The sequence below is a fragment of the Podarcis vaucheri genome (genome assembly GCF_965113315.1).
Source record: "Podarcis vaucheri genome assembly, chromosome: 13".
Taxonomy (NCBI): domain Eukaryota; kingdom Metazoa; phylum Chordata; class Lepidosauria; order Squamata; family Lacertidae; genus Podarcis; species Podarcis vaucheri.
The window spans coordinates 1,135,976-1,163,073 of NC_138751.1; the positions used below are offsets into that span (position 1 = coordinate 1,135,976).

General features: G+C 55.6%; 2 protein-coding genes across 3 annotated transcripts; both read left to right on the forward strand.

Moving 5' to 3' along the window:
- The first annotated feature begins 2,076 nt into the window (after positions 1-2,076).
- Positions 2,077-15,367, forward strand: SERPINE1 (serpin family E member 1). Its single transcript, XM_082197778.1, has 9 exons — positions 2,077-2,233; positions 2,588-2,895; positions 6,683-6,916; positions 7,714-7,908; positions 8,743-8,941; positions 9,775-9,875; positions 11,518-11,604; positions 12,529-12,612; positions 15,133-15,367. Exons 2-9 carry the CDS (start codon positions 2,589-2,591, stop codon positions 15,168-15,170), a joined length of 1,245 nt encoding a protein of 414 aa, XP_082053904.1. The 5' UTR covers positions 2,077-2,233; position 2,588; the 3' UTR covers positions 15,171-15,367.
- Positions 15,368-18,652: 3,285 nt separating this feature from the next.
- On the forward strand, positions 18,653-26,598 carry AP1S1 (adaptor related protein complex 1 subunit sigma 1). Of its 2 annotated transcripts, none has more exons than XM_082195511.1 (5): positions 18,653-18,769; positions 21,167-21,345; positions 22,848-22,956; positions 25,005-25,148; positions 25,813-26,598. In XM_082195511.1, exons 1-5 carry the CDS (start codon positions 18,767-18,769, stop codon positions 25,858-25,860), a joined length of 483 nt encoding a protein of 160 aa, XP_082051637.1. In that variant the 5' UTR covers positions 18,653-18,766; the 3' UTR covers positions 25,861-26,598. The 2 variants fall into 2 exon arrangements, with proteins under 2 accessions (XP_082051637.1, XP_082051638.1); XM_082195512.1 differs by having other exon boundaries at positions 25,005-25,142.
- The last annotated feature ends 500 nt before the right edge of the window (positions 26,599-27,098 follow it).

A 27,098-nucleotide genomic window follows, 5' to 3' on the forward strand; every position in this document is an offset into this window, starting at 1 on the left:
ACAATGTTCTTTGGAAGAGAAGGGTGTTGTCCATTCAACATTTTTGTCGACTGAGGTTGTGTGGCCATCGGTCATGGATGTTTCAGCCGAGTTTCCTGCATTGCAGGGAGTCGGACGAGATGGGTCCCTTTCAGCTCTAGAATTCCCTGGTTATGCAATGCAGTTTCCCAGTTGAGTAAGGAGCACAAAAATGTACAGACCATGGCAAAGAGAGCCTATGTGAAATAGCAGAGAAAAATGCTTTGGATGACGGAAACAGGTTTTGCAAAGATGCGCGTATGAAGTGAAATTGCAGGCAAGGATGTGAATATTAGGATACAAGGGCGTTAAAATGCCAGTAGGTTTTCATGCAGACACCCCCACCCACAAACTGAGGTGCAAATGTGAACAACTGAAAGATGAGCAATAGAGAGAAACCAGAATTGATAGATCTGCCTATCTGTAGCCCAAGAACATACTCCCTGAAAGGCTGAATGGAAAAAATAAGCCATGGAAATGGATATGGGTTTGTGGGTGTTCAGGGAAACCCCAGGGAGCATTAAAACGGTTAAGCAACCAGGAAACAGAGAAGAAGAAGAGTTTGGATTTGATATCCCGCCTTTCACTCCCTTTTTAAGGAGTCTCAAAGCGGCTAACATTCTCCTTTCCCTTCCTCCCCCACAACAAACACTCTGTGAGGTGAGTGGCGCTGAGAGGCTTCAAAGAAGTGTGACTGGCCCAAGGTCACCCAGCAGCTGCATGCGGAGGAGCGGAGACGCGAACCCGGTTCCCCAGATTACGAGACTACCGCTCTTAACCACTACACCACACTGGCTCCAGTGAGAGTAGGAATAAATGGACAACTCTCCAAACAGAGTCGGAGAGATGTAGAAAGTTGAGTCCCCCAACTGATTTTAACTTGATCATAGATAAAACGATTCAGAGTTAAGCGCAAGCAGTGAAGCGGCCGGGTTTGCTGATGAGACTAAATTGTTTGTGGCTGCAAAAAATATTAAGAGACTGTGAAGAGCTCCAAAAGGACCTCTCCAAACTGACTGAGTGGGAGGCAAAATGGCAAATGAAAATGGCCAATGCAGTTCACGGAGGGACAAGGAATCTTCATTCCACCTATACCCTCGTGGGGTCTGTGGGCCAGGAGGGAGACCTTGGGGGTCACAGTAGAGAGCGCTCCGAAGATGTTGACCCAGAGTGTGGCCCCTGTGGACAAGGCAGATTCCCACACTAAGGATCTTAAGGAATGGACAACGAAACCGGCAGTATCACAAGGCCAAAACGCTAATCTGTGGTGTGGCCCTCTTTGGAGTGCTGTGTGTCCAGTTCAGGTCGCCTCACTGGGAAAAGGATATTGCAGAGTTGGGAAAGGTTCAAAGAAAAGCAACCGAAAAGATGGAGGGGATGAAGCGATTCCTCTTGGAGGGAAGGGTGCAGTGGGGGGGGGGTAGTTTAGAGAAAAGGTAAGTAATATAAGACATGATAAAAGTTTATAAAATGCTATATGGCATGGAGAAGGTGGATGGAGCAAGGTTTTTCTCCTCTTGTAGCACTAGAATTCATGGCCATTCAAGGAAGCGGAATTTGGGAGATTCAGGATGGATAAAATGGTTAACTTGCGGAACTCCCCGCCACAGGAGGCAGTCATGGTTTCCCACCTTGGCGGCTTTAAAAGAGGGTTAGGCAAATTCATGGAGGAGGAGAGGGTTGTCAGTGGCTATATGTTGTGGGAGGTGGCAATATTTCTGAAGCCACAGGAGAAGGAGGGAGCTCCAGTTCTGCAGCCAAGGGCTGAGATTCCTGCATTGCAAGGGGTCAGGCTAGACGACCCTTGAGGGTCCCGTGCAATTCTGCCATTCTCTCTCCCCCCCCCCCACTTCTGGAGGACTCCTGGTCCTGGGGCAGGGATGGGGCTGGGGGGCAGCAGGAGGAGGAGGGGCCACACCTGGGCAGCCAAGCCCCCTCCGCGCTCCGCCGCCGGGGCGTGACTCAGCCTCTCCGCGCCCCTCCGCCGCCCCACTCCCGCGACGGGGCGCAGCGAGGCGGCGGGAGTTGTTTGCGGGCGTTGCTCATCGCGGCGAGGGAGGGGAGCGGCGGGGCCGGCCGGTGACTTCATCGCGGCTTCCTGGCCCGCGGCTGGGCGGGCGCGCATAAAAGCGGCCCTCGGCGGGCAGCCCCAGCAACAAAAGCCGCAGCGCCGAGCAAGAGTCGCTCCCGCCAGACAGAGAGAGAAAAGAAGCAGGTAGGAAAGGAACCGGAGCTGCTCGCTCGCTCGCTGGGCGCTGGGCAGTCCTGCGGGCTGCAACGCACGTCGGGAGAGGCGGACGCGTGTCCAAGCAGGGTCCCGTACCCGCCGCGCCTGCCTTCCCGCGTTGCAGGGGCTTCCTCCGGAGGGGAATCGGGACCGGGAAGAGCCCCGAAAGCGGCCCTAGGGCGGGGGACGAGCTGCGCATCTGCACGAAGGCGCCCCCGGGGAAGGGAGACCCCTCTCCAACCCCGTCCCCCAGCCCCGCGCCCCGATCCCCAGGCAGCCGAGCCGTGCGCCTTCCTGTCGTCGGGGGTCTCCTCTCTCACCGCCTTCTCCTCCCCTTCCTAGGATGCCTCTGCCGTCGAGCACGATCCCCGGCGCCTCCCGGAGCCTGGTCTGGGCTGTCACCCTGGCGGGGCTGGTGGCCCTCTCGTGGGCGTCCCCGGCGCCCCTCGCCCGGCCGGGGGTCTCCCGCGTGGCCAGCCTCTCCACCGACTTCGGCGTGCGCGTCTTCCGCGAGGTGGCCGCCGCCTCCGGCGAGCGCAACGTGGCCTTCTCTCCCTACGGCGTCGCCTCCGTCCTGGCCATGCTGCAGATGGCCGCCGCCGGCGAGACGCGGAGACAGATCCAGGACAGCATGGCTTTCAGCCTCGACGGTGAGTCCGCAGCCCGGGTGGGGGGCTTGAGAGGGGGCTGAGGGGGCGCAGCGGCTCAGGGAAGCCTCCGACGCTTTGCCCTGGCTTTGCTGCAACAAGGGAAACGTGAGGGGGGCAGCAAAGTTCCTCCTCGCCGGCATCCACTTGGAGATGGGGCTGAGGGGGCGCAGCGGCTCAGGGAAGCCTACGACACTTTGTCCTGGCTTTGCTGCAACAAGGGAAACGTGAGGGGGGCAGCAAAGTTCCTCCCCGCCAGCATCCACTTGACGGCTGCTTGAGGTGCAGGATGCATCCCCTTAGTGGCGCAGGACAGACCCCACCACTAGCCGGAGCAAGCCAGCCCAGTGGCGTAGCGTGGGTTGTCAGCACCCGGGGCAAGGCAAGTAATTTGCGGCCCCTAACCCATGGATTTGCGCCCCCTAACCTGTGGATTTGCGCCCCCTAACCCTAACCCCCAGATGTTGCGCCTGGTGCGGACGGCCCCCCCAGCACCCCCCATGCTACGCCACTGAGCCAGCCCACTCAGGCAAGAAATATGTGGGGAGAACCCCCAGCTATTTCCCTGACACCCCAGCGGTGGCCAAGCTGGGTTGTGATGCTGTTCTCCAGGTCCCTGAACTGACCCCCACCCCATGCAAGGAAGGCTGCTGCCTCCCCATCCCTGGTGTTGCAGTGATATTCAGGGGTCCGTCTTGCGGGGAGGAGCTGAGGGGTGAGTGGGCCCCCTCTTTCCCTTGGCTCCCTGCCTCTTCCTAACAGAGCCAGAGTCTGTCATGGGCTGCTCTCCTCTCAGCTATCCCGTCAAAGCACCAAAATAAACCCCAAATCTTCGCTAGCTGAGCTGGTGATACTGGGGGAGTTACCCACTGTGTCAACATTCATGTTTTGTTTTGTTTTAATTGGGGAATTAGTTGTTGTTTTTAACTACCTCTTATGCAACTGGGGCGACTCACGCATTCAGACCATAGAATTGTAGAGTCATCTAGTCCCACCCCCTGCAAAGCAGACATCTCAGCTCAAGCACCCAAGACTGATGGCCTTCCAACAACCTCTGCTTAAAAACCTCCCAGGAAGGAGAGCCCACCATCTCCCAAGGGAGTCCGAATCTCCTTCCTTGCAATATCAAGCTCTGGATTCGAGTCCTGCCCTTTGGAGCAGCAGGAAACACGCTTGCTCCATCTTTCACGTGGCAGCCCTGAAGATATTGGATGTTGGCTCTCATCTCTCCTCTCCTCCAGGCTAAACATCCCCAGCTCCTTCAACCGTTCCTCATCAGGCTTGGTTTCCAGACCCTTGATGCTCTTGGTCTAACCCCTTCTCTGCACACCTTCCAGCTGGTCAATCTCCTTTAAACTGCGGTGCCCAGAAATGGACACAGGACTCCAGGTGCGGCCTGACCAAGGCAAAATAGAGTGGGACTATTCCTTCCCTTGATCCAGACACTAGACTTCTGTGGATGCAACCTAGAATAGCTTTAGCATTTTTTGCTGCTGCATCACACTGTGAACTCATGTTCAGCTTGTGGACCACTAAGACCCCTGATCTCCTTCACATGTACTACTAGTAAGCCAGGTGCCCCCCCCCCATATTACAATTATGTAGCTGGTTCTTCCTGCCGAAGTGCAGAACCTTACATTTGTCCCTTTAAAAAAAAAAAAGTTTTTATTAAAGATTTTCTTGGGTTACAAAAGTACAAACTTTTGTGCATTTTCAGATCATAAAGTCCTTTCTATAGATCAGTTATATTCGATGTGAGACTTTGATGCTGTATACAGCATAAGGTGTATACAGTGGTGCTGTGGGTTAAACCACAGAGCCTTGGACTTGCTGATCAGAAGGCTGGCGGTTCGAATCCCCGCGACGGGGTGAGCTCCCGTTGCTTGGTCCCAGCTCCTGCCAACATAGCAGTTTGGAAGCACGTCAAAGTGCAAGTAGATAAATAGGTACCGCTCTGGCGGGAAGGTAAACGGTGTTTCCGTGCGCTGCTCTGGTTCGCCAGAAGCGGCTTAGTCCTGCTGGCCACATGACCCAGAAGCTGTACGCCGGCTCCCTCGGCCAATAAAGCAAGATGAGCGCCGCAACCCCAGAGTCGTCTGCGACTGGACCTAATGGTCAGGGGTCCCTTTGCCTTTACAGCATAAGGTTGGGGGAGAAGAGAGGTGGGGAAAGAGATGGGGGTGTGGAGAGAGAGAGAGAGAGAGAGAGAAGCGGGGTAGAAAACTTTAATCTTTTAAGCTCCTACACCACTTTCCTTAGATGCCTCCCACTTTTCTTTCTTGTTGGCATTGTGTGCATTTGGCCCTTCAGCATTTCTCCTTTTAGAAACCCCCTTCCATCTTGGACTCCCTTCTCTTTGAGTGTTTCTGACCACGGGATCTCACCTAGTAGCTCCTTCAGCTTTTCGAAATTGGCCTTCTTAAAGCCCAGAGTGTGTGTGTCTGACTACGCTCAGCTTTCCCTTACTTCTGTATCCTGAAACCCAGGAGAACATGATCACTTTCTGCCAAGTTTCCCAGTGCTTCCACTTCATCAATCAGTTCTTCCCTGTTGGTGAGGACCAGATCCAAGATAGATGGTCCTCTTGTCGCTTCTTCCACCTTGTGGGAAATGAAATGGCCAGTGAGTGACTGGGGAATTTTTGACCGTATATTCTTAGCAAAGTTGGGAGTCCCAACAGATATTGGGGTCATCGAAGTCTCCCATGACTACTATATCTCTCTTTTTTGAATCTTGGGTAGTCTGCTCTAGGAAGGTATCACTCAGGTCTTCAAGCTTGGCAGTCTCTAGCCAATAACAGTAAGGTCCCTGTTATTTTTCTCCCCTGAAATTTATACCCCTATACTCTCAACCTGCCTTCCATGCTCCCAGTCGTGGATTTCTCCACAAGTGTACACATCCTTTATATACACTGCTGCTGCTCCTCCCTTCCTGTTTGGTCTGTTCCTCTTGAACCGGTTATAACCTTCACTTCTGACATTCCAGTCGTCAGCCTCACCCTGCCAAGTAATGCCTTCGAGGATCACGCTCCTTGTCATGTGAATCCATTGGTTTGGGTGGATGGTGCATTGAGAAACGAGCTGCAGTGGACAATGAAAAAGTGGAAGAAATGGAGAGAGAGAAAAGGGGGGAATGCTCGTATTTACGGGACCGCCTCTCCTGGTCTGCCCCGCAGAGGACCTTAGTTTAAGGATCCCGGGCCCTAAAGAAGTCAGACTATCCTCCACCAGGACAGGGCCTTCTCAGTGGTGGCTCTAACCTGGTGGAATGCTCTGTCCCAGGAGACCAGGGCCCTGCAGGATTTAACCTCCTTCCGCAGGGCCTGTAAGACAGAGCTATTCCGCCTGGCTTTCAACTGGAACTTAGCCTGATCTTTCATTCCCCTTCCTTCCCTTTTTATGAAGATTCCCCGCTCTGGGGTCCCACAGCTAATTCTCCCCTAGTCTCCTCGCTGGCCCAAATAGGACTAATTTAGCCAGCTAACTCTGGGGATTATCTAATGTTTATTGGATGGATTTCCTCCCTAAACTGATTTTTGAATTCTGAGGCAGTGGAAGACAGGAGTGTCTGGTCCAGGGGGTCACGAAGAGTCGGACACAACTAAACAACTAAACAACAACAACAACTGTATTTTATGCTGTTTTTTGTTGCATCAATTAAGTGTTTTAAATTTGTTGCTAGCTGCCCTGAGCCCAGTTTTCTGAACCGGGAAGAGCAGGGTATAAATAAATATTTATTATTATTTATGACTAATAATCTCCCGCCCTCGCTGGGCACTTCCTCCCTGCAGAGTGGGGCACCCCCAGAGCCCTGCGCTGGTTGCAGAAGGCACTGGCGGACCCCAGGAACAAAGATGCAGTGGACATGGCTGATGCCCTCTTTGTGCAGAGGGACCTGGAACTCAGCCCGGGGTTCATGCCCCACTTCCACCGGGTCTTCCGCCAGACGGTCAAGCAGGTGAACTTCACGGAGAGCGAGGAAGCGCGCAGGATCATCAACAGCTGGGTGCAGGACCACACGAAAGGTGAGTCTCTCCCTTGGCAGCACTGCAAGGCAAGGGGGGAACTGGGCCGCCTGACAGTCACGATGATTGACAGGTAGGCAGGCCCATGGGAGGGGGGACGACAAGGCAGGATCCAGCCCACTTGCCAGAAAGGGTTATTTTTTATTATTTGAGGACATATTGTAAACCAATTAAAACATTAGTGGGGTTGATATAAACACGCGCAGTAAGAGATAATAAAGGGAAGGATGAGGGGAAATTTATAAATGTATTTGAATGGGATATGCAATAATAAAAAAATATGAACTGCAGAAGGGAGAGGGAGGAAAGTTGAGGGAAAGGTAAATTAGATTTGTAAAGTTCCCCCCCCTAACATATTTGTAAAAAATGAAAAATGAAATTAAAAAAGAATTTCCCACACAGTGTTCGAGAGTATTGCAGGGAGCTGAAATAAATAAGGGAAGAAAAGAGGAAAAGTAATAAAAACAGAGGAAAGCAACAGGAACAAAATAACACAAAAAAAAATATAATCAAAGTTACAGAACTATATATATATGTGGATAAATTTATTGTTTCCCTCCAGTATATGTTGATTCATGGGTCTCTATGGTTTCCATAAAGATGTTCCAAAGGCCATTAAATGTGTCCCTGCCCAATCTCTGCCTGCAAGGGACGCGTTCATGGGGTGCAAGAGACGCCTGCCATCTATCCAGTTATTATTTTTATTATGCACCTTGTGTCTTTATGCTATGAACCGCCCTGAGCTTTGTGGGCGAAGGGCGGTGTGCAAATCTGACAGAATGCCTGCCTTCCCCCAGGGATGATCCAGGACTTCCTGCCCGAGGGGACCCTCGACCACATGACCCGCCTGGTCCTGGTGAACGCCATCCACTTCAAGGGCCTCTGGAACCTGCCCTTCCCAGAGGCGGCCACCAGGGAGCGCCTCTTCCACAAGCTGGACGGGAGCACCCTCTCCGTCCCCATGATGGAGCAGACGGCAAAGTGCAACTACGGTGAGCAGGGGCTTGCCGAGAGGTGGGGTGGGAAGGGGTCTTCCTCTTCCTCCTCCTCATGGAGAATGAGGTCATCAATGTGTCAGGAATGTGGGCCCCCAGAGCGCAGCCTCAGAAACTGAACTAAGCGAGCAAGGAGCTGAGTTTAGAGAGCACAGCCCGGTCCCCCTCCCTCCCAGGGAAGAAGCTGTTAGCTCCCAAGGAGAGGGAGAGTTAGAAGTCGACAGGAGCGCTGCCAGGCAACTAGCAGATAAGCCTGAGGCTGTGTCTTCAGGGACTGGGGAGAAGACAGGCCAGCTAGGAGACGAGAGAAGCTCAGAGAACAACGGAAGGGAAGGAGAAGAAAGGCGGGGTCTTGGCGTTCTTCCTGGTGGAAGAATGAGCCAGACTGAGCAACTACTGTTAATGAGAGCAGGCGGGAGGGACGCGTTTCTTCTTGTAATTAAACCTGTAAGCAACATAAAGCCGTTGCTGCTCCTCAGGCTGCTTGTTTGCCAGAGACCGTTATGCAACGGCTACTAGTCAGGAGGGTGATGCTCTGCATCAGGGACGCTTCTGAATCCCAGCTGCTCAGGAGGGAAGACTTGCTCTTGTGCTCACGTCCCGCTTGTGGGTTTGCCACTGTGAGAACGGGAGGCAGGACTAGATAGGCCATTGGCTGATCCAGCAGCTGGGCTCCTCTCATGGAACCTCCAGGTCCAGGCGCAGTCTATCTAGAGTCCTAGATTTCTTAGGGGTATCTGGCCCCTGTGAGGACAGGGTCCTGGCCCCCCTTTGGCCTGACCCAGCAGTCTCTCCTTCTGTTCTTACGCCCTCCTGTCCTGTCCTCCGCAGGCGAATTCTCCAGCCCTACGGGAGTGGAGTACGATGTCATCGAGCTGCCCTACCAGGGGGGGACTCTCAGCATGCTCATCGCCGCCCCCTTTGAGCTGGACACCCCACTCTCTGCCCTGACCAACATCATCAACTCCCGGCTGGTGGCCGAATGGAAGAGGAACATGACAGAAGTGACAAGGCTCCTGGTCCTACCCAAGTATGTGCCTCAACACTTCACCTGAGGAGGGCAGGTGGGGATGTGGGGAGCCAAGACTCCCCTGGGTCCACGCCAGGCCCCCATCTCTCCTGTTGGATGGATTTAGATGAGCAGGGGTGGGTGGTTTATTAATTATCCTTCCTCTCCCTCACTAGAATGCAAGTATTGATTACAGCAGAGTAAAATCTCCACCCATACGCAGCTTATCTGTAGAAGCTCTTGGGAGAAGAAGTCTATCAAACCTCCTGGAACAATTGTGATACCTCAGGATGCAAACTTGGATTATCTTCTCCCGTTTATGTTTCCCTCTTAACAGGGAAATCACTCTCCAGACTGCTTAAGTAAGCCAGAAAAACGTAGGGTTTACTCACATTAAAAGTCTTGCCAGGTTCCAACAGTTACAGTGGTGAAAATCAAAGAGGCAGCGATACCTAAACATTACAAAACTCTACAGCCCAGTTCAAAAGGGAGTGTGTTTTCTGGGAAACCCAGCCAGATGGGCGGGGTATAAATAATAAATTATTATTATTATTATTATTATTATTATTATTATTATTATTATTATTCTGGAGGGAAGCTTACAGACATCTCACCCCATTATAGGTAAGAAGTGTGTGCCGTGACAGGGAGAAGTAAAGATTAACTTTTTACAACAAACCACAAAAGTTTAGAGAATATAAAATTCTGGAATCCCCTGTCTGTGACTATCTAGCAATCAGGCGAGCTGTGATTTGGGTGCGGATCCTGCCACATCTCCCAGCCGTGGTGTGGAGCCGGTGGCTGTCTGGACTGTGACACACACACCCTCACCTCTCGCCTTCCTTTTCCTGCAGATTCTCCTTGGAGAGCGAAGCTGACCTCCGGGGGCCCCTGGAGACCCTGGGGATGAAGGACATGTTTGACGCAAGAAAAGCCAACTTCAGCCGCCTGTCAGGTCAGTCCCTTCTGACGCCTGTGTGAAGACCCTTCTGGTCGTCTGGTGCCTGGTTGTAGCTCCCCAACTGCAGCATGTGAGAACGTGCTTCAGAGTTAAGGCAGCGAAGCTTCGGAATCCCAGATACTGCAAACCGCAGGAAGGGAGAGCTGCTTTTGTGCTGGGAAATTCTCCTTTGGGAAGCTGGCTGGCCCTCGTGAGAGCAGGATGCTGAGCAAGCTCTTATTAAAGTACAGTGGTACCCCGCAAGACGAACGCCTCGCGAGACGAAAAACTCGCAAAACGAAAGGTTTTTTCGTTTTCGAGTTGCCTCGCAAGATGAATTTCCCTATGGGCTTGCTTTGCTGTCCCCGGACCTCTTTTGAAGCAAGGGGCGGCGGGAAGAAGCGATCTTCTCCCCGCAGCCCTAGGTCCAGGGACAGCGGGAAGCACTTCCCGCTGCCCCCGGACCTCTTTTGAAGCAAGGGGCTGCGGGGAGATCGCTTCTCCCGGTGCTCTGAAGCCGGGCGGGGGGAGGGAACACCTTCTGAAGGCGGGCGGGGGGCGAAAGTCTTTTCTCCCCCCTGCCTGCCTGTCCCGGAGGGCTTTTGAAGGCAGGCGGGGGGGAGCAAAGACTTTCGCCCCCCGCCCGCCTTCAGAAGAGGTCCTGGACCTCTTCTGAAGGCGGGCGGGGGGCAAAAGTTTTTGTCCCCCCTGCCTGCCTTCCCAGGGGCTTTTACATCGCCCCGAACAGCAGAGAAGTCCTCCGCTGTCCCGGGGCGATTTTAAAATGCTGCCCGCCAGCATTTTAAGATCGCCCGGACAGCGGAGAAGTCCTCCGCTGTCCCGGGTTTTTTTAAAATGCTGGGGGTGGGAAGAAAAGCCCTTGTCCCCCCCCCAGCCTTCAGAAGAGGTCCGGGGACAGACTGTCCCCGGACCTGGTCTGAAGGCGGTTTCCCTAGGAACGCATTAATTGATTTTCAATGCATTCCTATGGGAAACCGTGCATCGCAAGACGAAAAACTCGCAAGAAGAAAAAACTTGCGGAACGAATTAATTTCGTCTTGCGAGGCACCACTGTAATAACAAGGAGGAAGGTGCTGTTGAGCATGTGCCGAGGGCCTTGGCCTGGCCGCAGCCCGCTCCCAAAAGACACAGGAAAGTCAAATAGCATTTTGGGGCGGAAAGGTTTTTAGGGCTGTGCTGCAGAAGCAGCCACCCGATCGGAGAGCTGTTTTCTCCTTCCACACTCCAAATAAAAATATATTGCACTGTTGCAGAGGACGCGGCGGGGGCTACATTGATGCCCAGCTTGCTTTTAGCATTGTAGAGTTTGAAAGGGTTCCGAAGGGCTGTCTAGCCCAACCCCAGCAGCAACACAGGAATCACAGCAACAGAATCCCTGGCAGATGTGCTTCCCACCTCTGCTTAGAAACCTCAAACGACTCATAGAATTGTAGGGTTGGGTGGGCCCCCCAGTGGTCATCCAGCCCAACCCCACATGGGATGCAGGAACTGCAGCGAGAGAAGCCCTTGCAGGCGCCCACCTGACCTCTGTTTGAAAACTCTCAGACATCCTAGCTGAGAATGAGGCAGCCAGTGGCCCTCCTGCCCCCTTTCTGTGGCCCCCTTTCCCTGCTCACTGCCTTGTCCCCCTTTGCAGACCAAGAATCCCTCTTCGTGGCTCAGGCCCTGCAGAAGGTGAAGATCGACGTGAATGAGAGCGGGACGGAGGCTTCCTCTGCCACAGGTGAGGGCCGCCGTTGCTGGGAATGGGTGACCCACTTCTCCTTCCTGAAGTTGTATTTTTTTGGGGGTGGGGGGGAGTTTTGAACCTGCTTATCAGAGCTTTGATCAGCTTACTTCCCCTTCAGAAATGTTCTGAACTGCTTAATATAAAAACCGGTGAGCAATAAAATTCAGGTATGCAGTAATGCTGTCAGTGTGTCAGATAACGTCGGGAAGTACCAAAAAGACAAGGTGACAGAACGCCAAGCCGGCCAGGCCCACCTTTAATGGCCGGGGAAAGCCTGGGGGGGGAAAGGGTTGTATCCAAAAGACACCTGGAGCAGGTGACCAAAGATGGAACCTCATTTCCTGCATCATCCCAAATAGCTGTGGCAGAAAATGCCCTTCTTAACCTCTCCCCTTTCCCCAGAAGCAGAGCAGATGACCGCTGGCCCTATTGCTTAGGGGGTCTTTGGAGGTTTCATCCAGATACACCCCCCCCACATCTCTTTCCTGGGGTGACCCCAAACAGCCAGCTCAATTCCTGGGCTGTCCTCTGGGCCACCTCCAGTTCCTCTCATCAATGCAGCCCTCAAACGCCTCTTCCTTTCTAAAAATCTTATTATATTAATCCATTTACCTTCCCGCCGGAGCGGTACCTATTTATCTACTTGCACTTTGACATGCTTTCGAACTGCTAGGTTGGCAGGAGCAGGGACCGAGGAACGGGAGCTCACCCCGTGGCGGGGATTCGAACCGCCGACCTTCCGATCGGCAAGCCCTAGGCTCTGTGGTTTAGACCACAGCGCCACCTGCATCAACATGCTATACAGTAAAATACAAACTAAGCTAAACAGAATAATAAAAAAGCAGCATATCGATCATAAAGAAAACTAAAGAGAAAGAGAAAGTAAGATGCAATAAGAATCCTGTTTCTTTTCCTCAGCTGTCATCATCTACGCCCGAATGGCCCCCCTGGAGTTTGTGATGGACAGGCCCTTCCTCTTCCTCGTGCGACACAACCCAACCGGTAAGAGCGCTTTTCACAGAATTGTAGAGTTGGAAGGGACCCCTAAGGGTCATCTAGCCCAACCCCCTGCAAGGCAGAAATTGTAGCTCAATAATCCCTGATTCTGATGGCCACCCAACCTCTCCTTAAAAGCCCCCAAGGAAGGAGAGCCCCACACCTTCCGAGGGAGTCCGTCCCACTGTAAAACGACTCTTGCCTTCAGGATGGTTTTCCTGATGTTGAGTCCAAATCTCCTTCCTTGCAATTTGTGGTTTGGCTTCTGCAGAGAACAAATTTGCTCCGCCTTCCGGGTGACAAACCCTGTAAACAGACTTAGTTGGTCTTTAAGGTGCCACTGGAAGGAATTTTTTTATTTTGACTATGGCAGACCAACACGGCTACCTATCTACTCCTGTAAACAGAGCAAGGCTGCGCTTGGGAACGGTGCAAGGCTGCCTCCTGGTGGCTGCCTCTGGGACCACGGAGCCTTATTTTATTTTTTTCCTCCAAGGCAGGAGTGACCTTTGAACCCACCTATATTATTTCGCCATCAATGCATTTTATATCCCACCTTTTCCTGCGCACCCACGGCCCTCCCTCTCTCCCTTTTAATCCTCAGCCTGTTCAGCTCAGTTGGTTAGAGTGTGGTGCTGATAACGCCAAGGTTGCGGGTTCGAGTCCCGTCTGGCACAGCTGCCCATTCCTGCCTTGCGGGGGCTGGACTGGATGACCCTCAGGGTCTCTTCCAACTCTATGATTCCAACAACCCTGTGAGGCGGCTTAGGCTGAGAGGCAGGAGCTTCATTGCGGGAACTGAACCCGGATCTCTCCCAGGCCCTGTTCCAGAGGACAGCACCAGTGGCGTAGCGTGGGGGGTGCCAGGGGTGCCAGCTGCACCGGGCGCAACTTCTGGGGGGGGCGCTCGCTGCCTCCGGAGTCGCCGAAGAGCCTCGGGCGCAGGCTGTAGCAGAGCCCCATGTCTCGTGGAACCGACGAGCTGGCAGCGGCTCTCAGCGCTCGCCGCGGTCCCCGCGCGTCAGGGCCACGGAGGGCGCTCCAGGCAGCCCCTCCTCACCGACGGGCAGCGTTCGCCTGCGGGGCTCGGCCAGCGCGCTGGGCTGGCCGCGTGGAGTCGCCGAGGAGCCGCCACCACCTGCCATGCCGCCCTGGCTGCTTCAACCGCGTCCGACAGCCGGCTCGAGGCTCCTTCCGGCCGGGTCTCCCGACGGGGCACTGCGGGCGGAGGCTCCGGCACCAAGCGCCACGCCGCCCAGGCTTGGGTCGCTGTCTGGACGCGCGCAGCCCGCCAAACGCGCCATCGGCGGCGCTCTAGTGCCTGCGCGCCAAGACCGCCCACCCGCCCCGACGGGCCCCCCCACCCGCGCCGGAGGCCGGCCGACGCACTGGCCCCAGAGCCGCCCCCTCCCCGCGCCAGAAAGAAGCCGCGTCGGGACTAGCCGGGCCGGGGAGGGAGACCGAGAAGGCTGCGCCGCGACGCCCAAAGATGCGCGTCTTGGCGTATTAATGACCATGGTTAGGTGTTAGGGGGCGCAAATTACTTGCCTTGCCCCGGGTTAGGTGGCGCAAATTACTTGCCTTGCCCCGGGTGCTGATAACCCACGCTACGCCGCTGGACAGCACAGAATCGTAGGATTGTGGAGCTGGAAGGGGACCCCAGGACTCATCTAGTCCAACCCCCTGAAATTTGTGCATCCAGACAGCCCCTTGAAATTTGATCTATTTAGAAACCTGGTGCCTAATCCCTAACCGCATCCCTGCTTCTGTTAACGGAGAAATCTGAGGGCTCCTTTGGACAAAAAATCAGGACCCCAGCCGGGAATCCCAGAGCAAAACAGGAGCCACTTGGCTTGGTCTTGATTGAAGACTGTCGCCACAGGACTCCCACCTGCCACCAGGTGCAACAAGATGGAAGCCCCAAACAAAAGGGAAACCAAACTTTTATTAGTTGCTGATCCCCATATTACACCCCCCCCCCAAACTACATCACTCATACATCATGGAAGGGGAGGTCTGGTGGCAGTAATCTGAGCATCCTGGACCCTGCCCCATGGTTCCCCTTGCCCTCCACCCATTAAGTGAAACAAAAGAGATATTCACATTTCCCTGTTTCCCAGCCAAGTTAATCACACCCTTTTGTCTTCATCTGGGTTTGTTCTTTCTGGAATGGCTACCTGTCTGGCATTCAGGTATCAGGAGGCCAGGGATCATCACTCAGGCAGAGGGGCTGCTGAGGAGCTGAGCTCACAGGTCTATAGGAATTTCTGATGTTTTCCCATTGAGCCAGTAAATAGAGACATTGATCAGTGAATTCTTACATTTGATATCGTGCAGCAAAGGCCCTTTGAATAGATAGGAAGAAACTGTGATGAAGTGTTTTGTGGGGACAAGTCACAAAAAGTCACAAAAGCGATTGTGCTGATTTTGGTAGTGGGCTGCATGTGTGTGATATCTGCTGGAGGGGCAGCCCCCCCCCAACCTATACATAAATTCCTGCAACATGTCTCTTCCTCTCCTTTACAGGCACCATCCTGTTCATGGGGCAGGTGATGGAGCCCTGAGTGCCCCCACCTCCTTCAGCCAGAATCTCTCAGGAGCCGGAAGAAGTTTCTGTCCCCCTCCCTCTACATTCCCCCACCCCCAAAGAGAGACCTGTCGCCAGCCGTGACCCTCCCTCCACCCTGATGCTGAGTGGTAGCACCAGGCACAGTGCCCTCTCACCCCCCAGGGAAGAAGCCTCAGTTGGTCTTTCGGCTGGGAAGAGAGAGATCCCCTCTTCAGAAAGACGAGGCTCCAGCCACGATGTCTGCACAACCGCTTCTGCCTCCACCAGAGTCTTCCTTGCCGGGGGGCAACTGAGCCCCCTTGCTCACCCTCGGATGGGGTGGGGCTGTGGCCATGCCAAGAAATCCCCGGATGATGTGTGCCCCCTACCTCACACTGGACTGGAACCCTGCCCAGTCAGGGCTAGTGGCTTCCTTTGATGTTTACGTTGGAGTAGAGCAGGGATCTCTGCCTTCTCTCTTTATTATTAAGTATGTATGTATGTGTTTGGAGTGGGGAAGGGATGAGGGTTGTGTGTGTCCCCCCCCTCGGATGTGGATGGGTGGGGGCTGCAGATTAGCACTTTGAATACGTCCATTTTCCTTCTGCACTGCTGAGATGGACATTTGTTATGAAGTATGTTTTAACAGAGAGGCTTAATATATGTTCGGCTTACTGTTTGAATTTAATGAAATACGTTGTTGGGGTGAGGATGATGAGGGAGCTGTGGGCAACCTTCCCCTCCTCCTCCTCCTCTTGTGCCCCCATGGCAGCATCTCTCCCGTGGGGCAGGTGGGGCAAACCGCTCACTGCCGTTCCTTCTTGCTCTGGAAAGGGCTAAGAAAACTGCACGCATCTCCCAAAAGTAATCTCCAACTTTCTTTCAAACCAAACACGCCTGGCCTTCACACGCCCCACTTTTCCTGACATGGAGACCTTTGAGATGCTACAGATTTTGCAATCTCTGGCACACAGAAGGAGCCCTTTTGCCCGGACCCCCAAGAGCCACGGGGGCTTCTCCAAGCAAAAAACAGAGGCCTCTCTTTCGGAAACTCTGCAAAGTTTCAAGGCAAGCTTGCCGTGACCCACACGGGCCCAGAAGCTGCTGTGAATGGCGCTCTGCCAGCAGCGTGTGCCAGCCTGAGGGTCCCCCCCCTCCATTTCTGCTTAATGGCCCTCTGGCCCGAGTTTCCCCGTCCTTGTGATTTCGCAGGACAGCTTCCAGTTAATCGTAAAAATGGCACTGGGATTGCTGAGCCCAGCAGACACGATGTTTTGCCCAGAGGCCTTGGCTGCCCTCCAAGTGGATTATCCCCTCTGGATCCGCTGAGCCGGGCGGCTGCCGGGGACCCCCCAGCGAGGGCCCTTGAAGGCTGAGCTTGGTACAAATTGGGGGGGGCGGTAGAGGGCACCCCCCACATAGGTGGGGAAGGACATCCCAGAGGAAAGCTGGTTTTGTGCAGCGTTGGCGCTGAAAGAGAGCAAACTGGAAGCGTTTTGGGAGCAAGTCAGTTCTGAGCGCCCCCCTCCTCAAGAAGTAAAAGTGCCAGCGTTTAGATATTTAATTGGGGCCTGGGAGTCACCTTGAGATTCAGGTGCCTGGTGATTGTAGCTGACTCAGGAGCACCCGTCTATTGCCCCACGGCTAATCTCTGCCTTGCACTTAGAGGTCACGCCTGCCCCCTGCCCCCTTGCGCTGCCTCAAAAACCAGTATTTATACAGAGAGATCGAATTCTATTCCTAGAGGAGGTTATTTTTTCACTTTTCTGTACAGAAATCTGATTTATATTTGTATATATATAACTATTTCTATACATGTGTGTGTGTTTGCGGGGAGAGTATTTTGCATTCTACTTTTGATAGGAAATAAAAACACTACGACCATCCTGATGGCTGTGTCTGTCCTGAGTTTTCTCTTGAGCAAAACGGGTCCCGATTCTGGGCTTCTCCTACACCCCTGCAAGCCCATTCCCCAACCTACAGCAGCCTCTGGCACCGAGGGAAGAGAGACTCGGTTGATTGCCTAAGAGCAACTATAGGGCAGCCCCACAAAGCTCCCTCTTGCAGACCTCCTTCCGTCTGCTTCGTTCAGAGCCCCACTTCCTCTGCCACCCCATAGAAATGTCCTGGCCTGCCTGGCACCACAAATGGGGGGTGGGCCAGTGAGATACTTATGCAGCCCCCAAGCATTTTCCTGGACATTCTGAGGTTTTGCTGGCTGGGTGGTGAATTTGGGGGGGAAATTGATTTTTATTTTATTTTTTGACAGGGTTTTGATCTGGGTTGCTGTGTGGGATATTTATTCATTGCACTGGGACCCCCACCTGTTCTCCCCAAAGATCTCCAGGGGGCATCACAGGGTTCTCCCGCCTCCTCATTTAATTCCCACAACGACCCTGTGAGATTGACTGGGCTGTGAGAGGCAGGGACTGGCTCCTCAGGGTCAGCCAGGGATTCGAACCCAGGCCTCTCCCAGCTCTTAGTCCAGCAATCATAGAAACAGAGAATGGTAGAGTTGGCAGGGACCCCCAGGGGTCATCCAGCCCAACCCCCTGCATGCAATGCAGCCATCTCAGCTGGTCTGCTGAAAAACCTCCAAGGGAGGGGAGACCACCCCTCCCAAGGGAGACCCTTCCGCTGTAACCACCGCCTCTTATCAAAAAGAAATTAGGGGGAGGGGTGCGGGGAAAATGGGTTGAATGTGGCTTTGTAAGGGGGTAGAATAAGTGGGTTTGAAGTGGCCTGCAGCTGGAAGGGACCCCAGAGGTCATCCAGCCCAACCCCATGCGGTGCAGGAGCTGCAGATGGAACTCAAGGGGACTTGAATGGTGAGGGTGGGGAGGTCAAGGAGGAGGAACTGAATGGGGGAGACGCAGGGGGGGAGCAAGTGTTTATAGGATTGGAGAGCTGGAAGGGATCCCCAGGGGTCATCCAGCCCAACCCCCTACTTGCAATGCAGGAATCTCAACTGGCAGAGGGCCCCCCAATCTCTGCTTAAAAACCTCCCAGGAACTGTAACCACTCCACTCCACCACCACCTCTTATCAAAAAGAAATTAGAGGGAGGGGTGAAGGAAAAAATGGATTGCATGTGGCTTTGTCGGGGGGGGGGCAGAATAAGAGGGGCTGAAGTGACCTGCAGCTGGAAGGGACCCCCAGGGGTCATCCAGCCCAACCCCGTGCAGTGCAGGAATCCTGCCCCCAGCAGACCCAGGTTAGGGGGCTCATAAATCAGCATATGCAAGTGGGGGGGGGTCTTCAGTTGCGCCCCCTTTCCCACGTGGCCAGAACTCCCTCCTCGCGCCCCCTTCCCTCCCCGATGACGTCACCGGAGGAGGCCCCTCCCTCCTCTCCTGCTCCTCTCCGGCTTCCCCGCCCCTCCCGTCGCCCGGGGAGACAGGCCCCGCCCCCGCCCGGTTGCCTGGGCGACGGGGAGCGAGAGGCGCCCCTCCCGGCCCGGAAGCGGGCGTCGCAGTGCGCAGGCGCGGCCCCGGGGCGGGGGGCGGGCGGGGGGGCGGGTCCGGGAGGCACCTGGGCAGGTTCGGGCCGCGGAAGAGGAGCCGGAGGGCCGCAGGGGCCGCGCCGAACGGCCCGCCACGGAGCCACGCCCGACATGGTGAGCGGGGGGCGGGGCGGGGAGGGACCCCCATCCGGCGCCCCGGGGGGAGGAGAGGGGGGGCTGCCTCCCACGTGGCAGGGCGGCCACTTCCGGCCCCGGGTGCGAGGGGGGCCGCCCCCCCGGAGCAGAGGGACCCCCCTCCTCCTCCCCCCTCCAGAGCAAGGGCGCCTCTGAGCATGGGCAGACGGCGGGGAGAGCAGCGCCAAGGGGGGCTTGGCAGGCGCAAGAGATCCCCCCCCAAAGGAAGACCCCACAGATCACAGGGCAGGGGGGTCCCCGGCGGGAGCGGGGCTTTGAGTTGCTCACCCCACCCCACAAAACCAGCCGGTCCCCTGGGTGGGGGTCCGCTGCGCCCCCCACCTCTCCCTCCTCGCAGCGCCAAGGGGGGCTTGGCAGGCGGAAGAGATCCCTCCCCCCAAAGAAAGACCCCACAGATCACTGGGCAAGGGGGTCCCCGGCGGGAGGGGGAGGTGGTTTCCGCTGACCCCCAGCAAGGCTTTGAGTTGCTCACCCCCCACAAAACCAGCCGGTCCCCTGGGTGGGGGTCCGCTGCGCCCCCCACCCCTTCCTCCTCGCAGCGCCCCGGGGAGCTTGGCAGGCGGAAGAGATCCCCCCCCAAAGGAAGACCCCAAAGATCCACGGCGGCGGGGGTCCCCACGGGGAATGGGGGTCCCCGGCGGGAGGGGGAGGTGGTCTCCGCTGACCTCCAGCAAGGCTTTGAGTTGCTCACCCCCCGCCCCACAAAGCCAGCCGGTCCCCTGGGTGGGGGTCCGCTGCGCCCCCCACCCCTCCCTCCCTCCTCGCAGCTCCCCGGGGGGTCTTTGAGCCGAGGATCGGGGGGTTTCCGGAGGCCCCTCCCGCTGCCCCACCCGGCGCGCCGTGGGGCGGGAGGGCCGGCCTCTCCCTGGCGCCTCCGTCCCGTCGCCCCCCCGCCCCGCCCCACGGAAAAGGCGCGTCCTTGCCGGGCTCGCCTGCCAGCTCCTTCCCTCCTCCTGGGCCATTAGCGGAATTGGCTGGCGAGGGAGGCCTCTGGGGTGGGGAGAGACTGGGGCAAAGGCAGCACTTGTGGGGCAGGATTTCCGGGTGTGCTTTTTATCAAGGGCTGATAAAGAGGCAAGGCTAGCTCAGTTCCTAATGCAGGAGATTCTGGGTCTCAGGGCTGTGGGTTCGAGTCTCCTGCCTTGCAGCGGGTTGGACTAGATGACCCTCGGGTCCCCTTCCTACCCAATGTGTGGATTCGGGGTCACCGCCTTTGCCAGGCGTTTTGGGCTGGCCCCGAGGGAAGTGGCGCCTAGTGGGTGTTGCAAGGCCCCTGCTCGCTCTCTCCCACTGCTCCAGAGGGCCGGGAGTGGCCGCCTCTTCCTACCTGAGCCGCCCCTCCTGGCTCACCTGTTGAGGCTTGTTGGCGACTCTCCCAGGGAGGATTGCTCAGCTGAGCTCAACCCGCCTTCCCTCCGACGCACGCAGCTGCCACCAGGAGCGCATAGTTGCCCTGCGGAACTCCCTGCCACAGGAGCCAAGCGAATTTGCTTTAAAGGGCAAATTCCTGGAGGAGGAGAGGGCTAGCTGTGGCCACGGTTGTAGATCCCAGTTTCAGGAAACCCCGGGAGTGGAGAGGGGTCCTGCGGAGCTCAGCTCCTCCTTGCTGGTTTCCCGTAACTGGGGTAACTGGTCGGCCCCGGGGAGAGCAGGAGGCTGGACGAGAGGTGAGCTAAGAAGAGGAAAGAGATCCTTTTGCCAGAGGGGCTATAGAAGGGGGGAAGCCATTATTATTATTATTATTATTATTATTATTATTATTATTATTCTCTCCAGCAAAAAGGGGTGTCAGACAAGTCCGGAAAGGGAGTGGGGCCCGGACTCCTGGGTTCTTTAGGAAGAGGAGGGGTCTTTGTGGAATGGTTTTTTTTAATATATATATTGCATTTTTAAATTATTACTCATTTATTGTTTACTGGTTTTGTACGCCGCCGTAGATTTCAGGCCTCTCCGCAGCATAAAACCACGACATAAAAACCGCAAAATGCATAGTAAAAGTAAGAATAAGAAGAAACCAAGGACCACTCCCCTAATTCCCCCAACCCTTTTTTTAAAAACCGCCCTGAGATCTGCGGAGGGAAGGACTGTGGGAAAATGTAATAAATGCATGAATTTTGGTTCTGCCTCTGGAGGGGAAAGTTCTGATCAGCCTCCCTTCGGCTCCTTTTCGGCAGGCTGCGTCTGTGTGGCCCCCCCCCAAAAGAAACCTTGGAAGGGCCTCATTCTGTGCTCGCAGGGGACCCCCTTGCTTTGCAAGATATAATTTTCTTGGGGTTTTTTTTTGGGGGGGGGGTTGCTGCTTGCTGCAAGAGGAGGCCCCCCCTGACCTCCCCCCTCCTCTCTGCCCCCCCCCAGATGCGCTTCATGCTCCTCTTCAGCCGCCAGGGCAAACTGCGTCTCCAGAAGTGGTACTTGGCCACGTCCGACAAGGACAAGAAGAAGATGGTGAGGGAGCTCATGCAGGTGGTCCTGGCGCGGAAGCCCAAGATGTGCAGCTTCCTGGAGTGGAGGGACCTCAAGGTGGTCTACAAAAGGTGACGCTCGAACCCGCTCCCCACCCGCTGCGACTCCGGGTTGGGCTGGATGACCCCTGGGGGTCCCTTGCAACACTGCGGTTCTTGGAAGGGGGCGGCCTCTCCTCCGCTGGAGGTCTGCCATCAGGGACGCTTCGGCTGCGACTCCTGCGTTGCAGCGGGTTGGGATGGATGACCCCTGGGGGTCCCGTTCCGTCTTGCCCACAAGAGCATCAGGACAAGGTTTGGAGGCCGGAAACAAGCGGCAGCTGCTTGGAAAAGGCCAGGAGGAAGCAGAGGAGCCTCTGTCTGGCTCCGGGCAGCTCTGCCGGGGAAAAGTGTGTTGTGGGTGCGGTGCCTCCACCAAGAAGGCCCTGCCCTGCTCCTGTTGCAGGAGGTCCCTTGGCCCAAGAGGGGCGCCACTTTCTCTGGGCCCCAAGCCCCCACCTTGAAGGGGGCGACCTGGCTGTCGCTTTCTCCATAGCTGCCCTGGGGTGTGCATTGGAAAGTCCCCCCCCCCAAGCTTTGCTCACCCTGAGTTGGTCCCTGTCCGTTAAGGGGGGGGCACTCATTCTCTCTCTCTTTTGGGGGGGGCAGGAACGGAGAATAAGCAGCCCCCCCTCCCTAGGGATTGAAGGACTCTTAGACCCACAAATTGCTTTATCTCTGGCAGGAGTGGGGGAGCCCCAGACCCAGAGGCTGCGTGTGGCCCCCCATTCCCTTCTGTGTGGCCCTTGCCAGCTCTCCTTTGTGTTTCTTTGCCCGGCTGATTCCTTCGAACTCTGCTGGCGTCTCTTTCTCGGCTTCGCAGATGGAGAAGTCTCAGCAGGGACTACCCCATTGTACAATACTAAAATATATATTTTTAACAGCGACAGCTCCGCCCCCTTTTACCTCTGGTCCCGCCCCCTGGCGTGTGTGGCCCTCAGAGGCTTGCCCAGAAGCGGAAGGTGGCCCTCGGTTTCTCTGTGCTCTGAACGGCCTCGCAGGGCTGTGCCTTCTGAGCATAGCTGTCAACTTTCCCCTTTTCTTGCAAGGAATCCTATTTGGAATAAGGGAATTTCCCTTTGAAAAAAGGAAAACGTTGACAGCTGTGCTTCTGAGACGAATTACTGCCCCATCACTGCTGCTGTGGGGCAGAGGGTGGGGTGGGCAGGTGAACCCCAGGTGACGGCCCCTTTCTATGGGTGCCTGCAGGGATAGCGTTGTCCTGCAGGGGGCACCCCGAGCTCACCTTGGCTCCTCTGTGGCCAAAGGTTGCCTCTGCAGGTGCGCAGGGGGTTAATAAGGGCCCTGTGCCCCACACACCCCACATCTGGCCAGCATAGGCACCTGCTTTGCCCCCCCCCCCTCACCTGGAAACGGCTGGCCGGTCGCCCCAGGGAGGGCAAGGTGGGCTTGGATGGTGGTGGTGGGCAGCTGGCGGCCTCTTCAAGGGGGCGCAGTGGGGAGGGGGAGGGGGCTGCCCCCCAGGTGAGCCAGGCAGCAGAATCCTGACCCCCTTTTCTCGCCCTCCTGCCCAGGTACGCCAGCTTGTATTTCTGCTGCGCCATCGAGGGCCAAGACAACGAACTCATCACTTTGGAGCTCATCCACCGATACGTGGAGCTGCTGGACAAATACTTTGGCAGCGTGAGTTGTGGGGAGGGAGGGGCTTCTCCTGGGGGTTGGGCTAGATGACCCTCAGGGTCCCAATTCTAGGATTCTGCGACGGCAGAGCGCTCTTTTCCCGCTTCTTTGTGGGTGTAAAAAGCACCAGCATTCCGCCCCCCCCTCTCTGTATGTGTGGGGGGACGGACTTTATCTCCACTCTCTCCTTTCAGTCCTGAACCCTAGAGCAGAGGTGCCTGGAATAATAATAATAATAATAATAATAATAATAATAATAATAATAACCCCCAGCCGCTCTGGGTGGCTTTCAACAAAATATTAAAAATACAACAAAACATCAAACATCAAAAACTTCCCTAAACAGGGCTGCCTTCAGATGTTAAAAAATAAGTTTTATTAAATTTTATTAAATATTACAAGAAAATAAAAAGAAATAGAAACAATACATAAAAAACATTTATCTTCACATCTTTCAAAATGCAGACTGGAAAAGAAAAGAAACGAAAGATAGAAGAAAAGAAACAAGAAATAGGAAAAATACTTTCCTTAATCAATAATACCAAATTCATATTTCAAACCTTCAGATGTCTTCTAAAAGTCAGATAGTGGTTTATTTCAATAATAATAATAATAATAATAATAATAATAATAATAATAATAATAATAATAATAATTTATTTATACCCCACCAGCCACTCTGGGCGGCTTCCAACAAAATATTAAAATACAATAGTTTTAAACATTAAAAGCTTCCCTAAACAGGGCATCTGGTGGGAGGGCGTTCCACAGGGCGGGCGCCACCACCGAGAAGGCCCTCTGCCTGGTTCGCTGTAACTTCACTTCTCGCAAGGAGGGAACCGCCAGAAGGCCCTCGGAGCTGGACCTCCGTGTCCGGGCAGAACGATGAGGGTGGAGACGCTCCTTCAGGTCTACTGGGCCTTTGAAGGAGCATTAGGGCTTATAATAATAAGACCGTAGAGCTGGAAGGGACCCCCAGGGATCATCCAGTCCAGCCCCTCAGTGCAGGAATCTTTCGCCCCACCTGGGGCTTGAACCCACCACCCTGAGATCAAGAGTCTCGCGTTCTGTCAACTGAGCCATGAGACAAGCCCTGCTGGGTCAGGACAAAGGGGGTCCCTATGTTAGCCCACCTCACAGTGATGAACCAGGCGCCCCAATGGGGAACCCGCAGTAGTAATCACAATAATATCCATTTATTACTTAATAAATTGGGTCTGCCACTGTGGGCAGCTTCTGACAAAAGATTGAAAGCTGCGTGAGACGTCAGACATTCAGCACACGGAATCCCAGCCCTGTGTTTTCCAGCGACTCGTACCCAGAACCTTTGCTGTCTCCAATTGTCTTGGTCTCTTTTAAAGCCAACCGAGTTGTTGGGTGTCGCTGTCTCCAGTGGCAAGGAGTTCCGGAGTTCCGCTCTGCGCCAGAGGTTTTCTCCATCCTGAACCTTCCAACGTTCAGCTCCGTTTAAGCTGAGGCAGTTGGGGGGCTCCTGGCAGATCTGGGGAGGGGGGTCCTAAGAGGTCCTGGGCTCCCTGCCCCCCAACCCCCCAACAGCAGAGTTTCCGACCCACGGGGAGGCAGGAGGGCAGAGGCCAAACCCCGCCGCCAATTACTCTTGCTGTCATTTTGATTCCTTAATCCTCCCCCCCTCCACCTCCCTGCCCCATAGAAAGCCCCCCTCCCTCCAGCCTCCCTCTCCTAAGCCTGCTCTTAGACCCACAAAATCCAGCTAAGCATGGCTGCTAATTGGGCTTAACGAGGGCTTGGCAGCCGCCCCAGCTAATTCCTGCTGCTAATGCGCCACAGCCGCTTGGCGCCCGCCCCCACCCCCCCAGGAAATGCAGCCAGATTGGAGGGTCAGGATCCTGGGCATAGCTGTCAACTTTTGCCTTTTCTTACGAGGAATCCTATTCGGAATAAGGGAATTTCCCTTTAAAGGGGGGAAATTGAGGGCTATGATCCTGGGAGCAGTGGGGGGGGGTTGTTGGTGTGTTGGGGGCCCCTGCTTGGATCTCACGCCCCCTTTCTCCCCCCCACCCCCCCGACAGGTGTGTGAGCTGGACATCATCTTCAACTTTGAGAAGGCCTACTTCATCCTGGACGAGTTCCTGATGGGGGGAGAAGTGCAGGACACGTCCAAGAAAAGCGTCCTCAAAGCCATTGAGCAGGCGGACCTCTTGCAGGAGGTAGAGGTGGGCCCCTGCATGGGGGTCCTGCATGCATCAACTGGGGGGTGGCAAGGACTGGGGGGCCCCTTCTCTCTGCACCCCCAAAGACAAACCATACTCTTCCCTCCAGCTGTGGGGCCAAGCAACCTGTTGTTGCTGCCGCCCTGGACATGCCTGGTTTCTGTCTGCTTCCGCAGAGGATTTTTTTTTGGGGGGGGTTGCTGCTGGAGGAGCCCCCCAAGATAGCTGCCTTCCTGGCTGCTGCGGTGGCTGCTTTCTGCATGCAATGAGTCACCGGCAGCCATCGCTCCCTCTCTCTGCAGTGGGCGTGAGCGACTCAGCCGCCTGCCGCTGGGGCCGAGTGCAAATCCTCAGGGTGGGGAGGAGGGAGACGCAGCAGCCTTGGCACCCTCAGCCACTGCCACCCCCCCCCCGAAGAAAACCCCCCTGCATGGTGGACGTTGGCACACCCCCAAACCCTTAGAATGGAAAAAGGCCTTGTTAGTTGCTCTACGGGGCGTCAAGAGCACTTCTGAGCAAGCGCAGAAAGCCTTCCCTCCCCCGGGAAGTGTCAGGGTAGTGGTTGGGCTGGGGGTCTTATGGGGAGGGGGGCTGGCTGCTTCCCCCCCCCCACTTCCCGCTCCCCTCCTCTGAACCCGCCTCCCCTCTGCTTCTCTCCCTGATACAGGAAGACGAGTCGCCCCGGAGCGTTTTGGAGGAGATGGGCTTGGCGTAGACTTGGGATCGTGAGCCGGCTCCCCCCCCTTGCCCCTGCCACTGCCCCTCGCGCCCCTTTGCCCCCCACATGCAGTGGGGCTGAGAGCCTGTGGCGGCCACGCAAGCTCTGGCCAAGGAACCTGCAAACCGCACGATGTAAATACCGAACCACCAGCTGAGGGTGGGGTGGGGGGTGCCCTGCGTCAGAGTGTTTGGGGGGGGGCAAGGAGGCATTTTGCCCCGCCTGTTGGGGGGCAGAGAGAGAGAGAGCGTGCAGCGTGGAATTCAGGGGCACCGAATAATCTCCATTCTCCATCTTTTTTCCTGTGCCCCTCCAAACTCTCCTACTTCTCCTACCGCCCCCCCAGCACCCCCAATCTGTTCACACCAGCAACGTGGCACTTCCTGCCGCCCCCAAACCTGTGACTCACCCGGGCAGCATGTGACGGATCCCAGAGGAGGGGGGGCAGCAGCAGTGCCTCTGCCTTCTTCCCTCCCTTTCCCTCTTTCTCATTTTTTTCGTGGGGGGGGCAGGCGCCCCACATGCATGTGGGGCACGTGGACGCAGATAGCCGGAGATTCGGAGGAGCCTGCCATTTGGAAGACCACCAGCCCCCCCTGACTTTGGGTGCCTGTATCCCCTCCCCCCCTCCGCTCTCCCCCCCCCCAGCCCCTTTCCAATAAGGCATGATCTTTCCGGACCCCAGGCGTGAGTGCGAGTGTCTTCTCTGTTTTGGAATAAAGCGTGTGAGGAAGACGGTGGCCTGGCTGTGGTTCTTGCCCCTCCAGCGCAGACTTGAGGTGCTTCCAGCCCCAGCTCAGAAGGGGGGGGGCAGAAAGAACAAAGGGGGTGCAGCCCAGAGGTCGCTTGGCACGGCTGGCGGAGGTGCAGGTCATTTGCCATCGTATGGGAGGAGCACCTGAGCATAAACAGGGTTCATCTTCAACACTCTTAGAATTGCGGAGTCGGAAGGGAACCCCAGGGGTCATCCAGCCCAACCCGCTGCGAATGCAGGATTTGCGGCGAAGGAATCCCTGGCAGGGGAGCCCTCCATCCGCTTTTCCGGGCTGGGAATGTTCAGCCTGGAAGAGAGGAGATGAAAGAACCGTTTCCAAGCACCTAAAGGACTGGAGGATGGAGCCAGCTTGTTTTCTCCTGGTCTGGAGGGTAGGACTCGAACCCACAGCTTCAAGTTACAAGAAAGGCGATTCCGGCCAAACACAAGGAAGAACTTTTCTGACAATAAGAACTGCTTG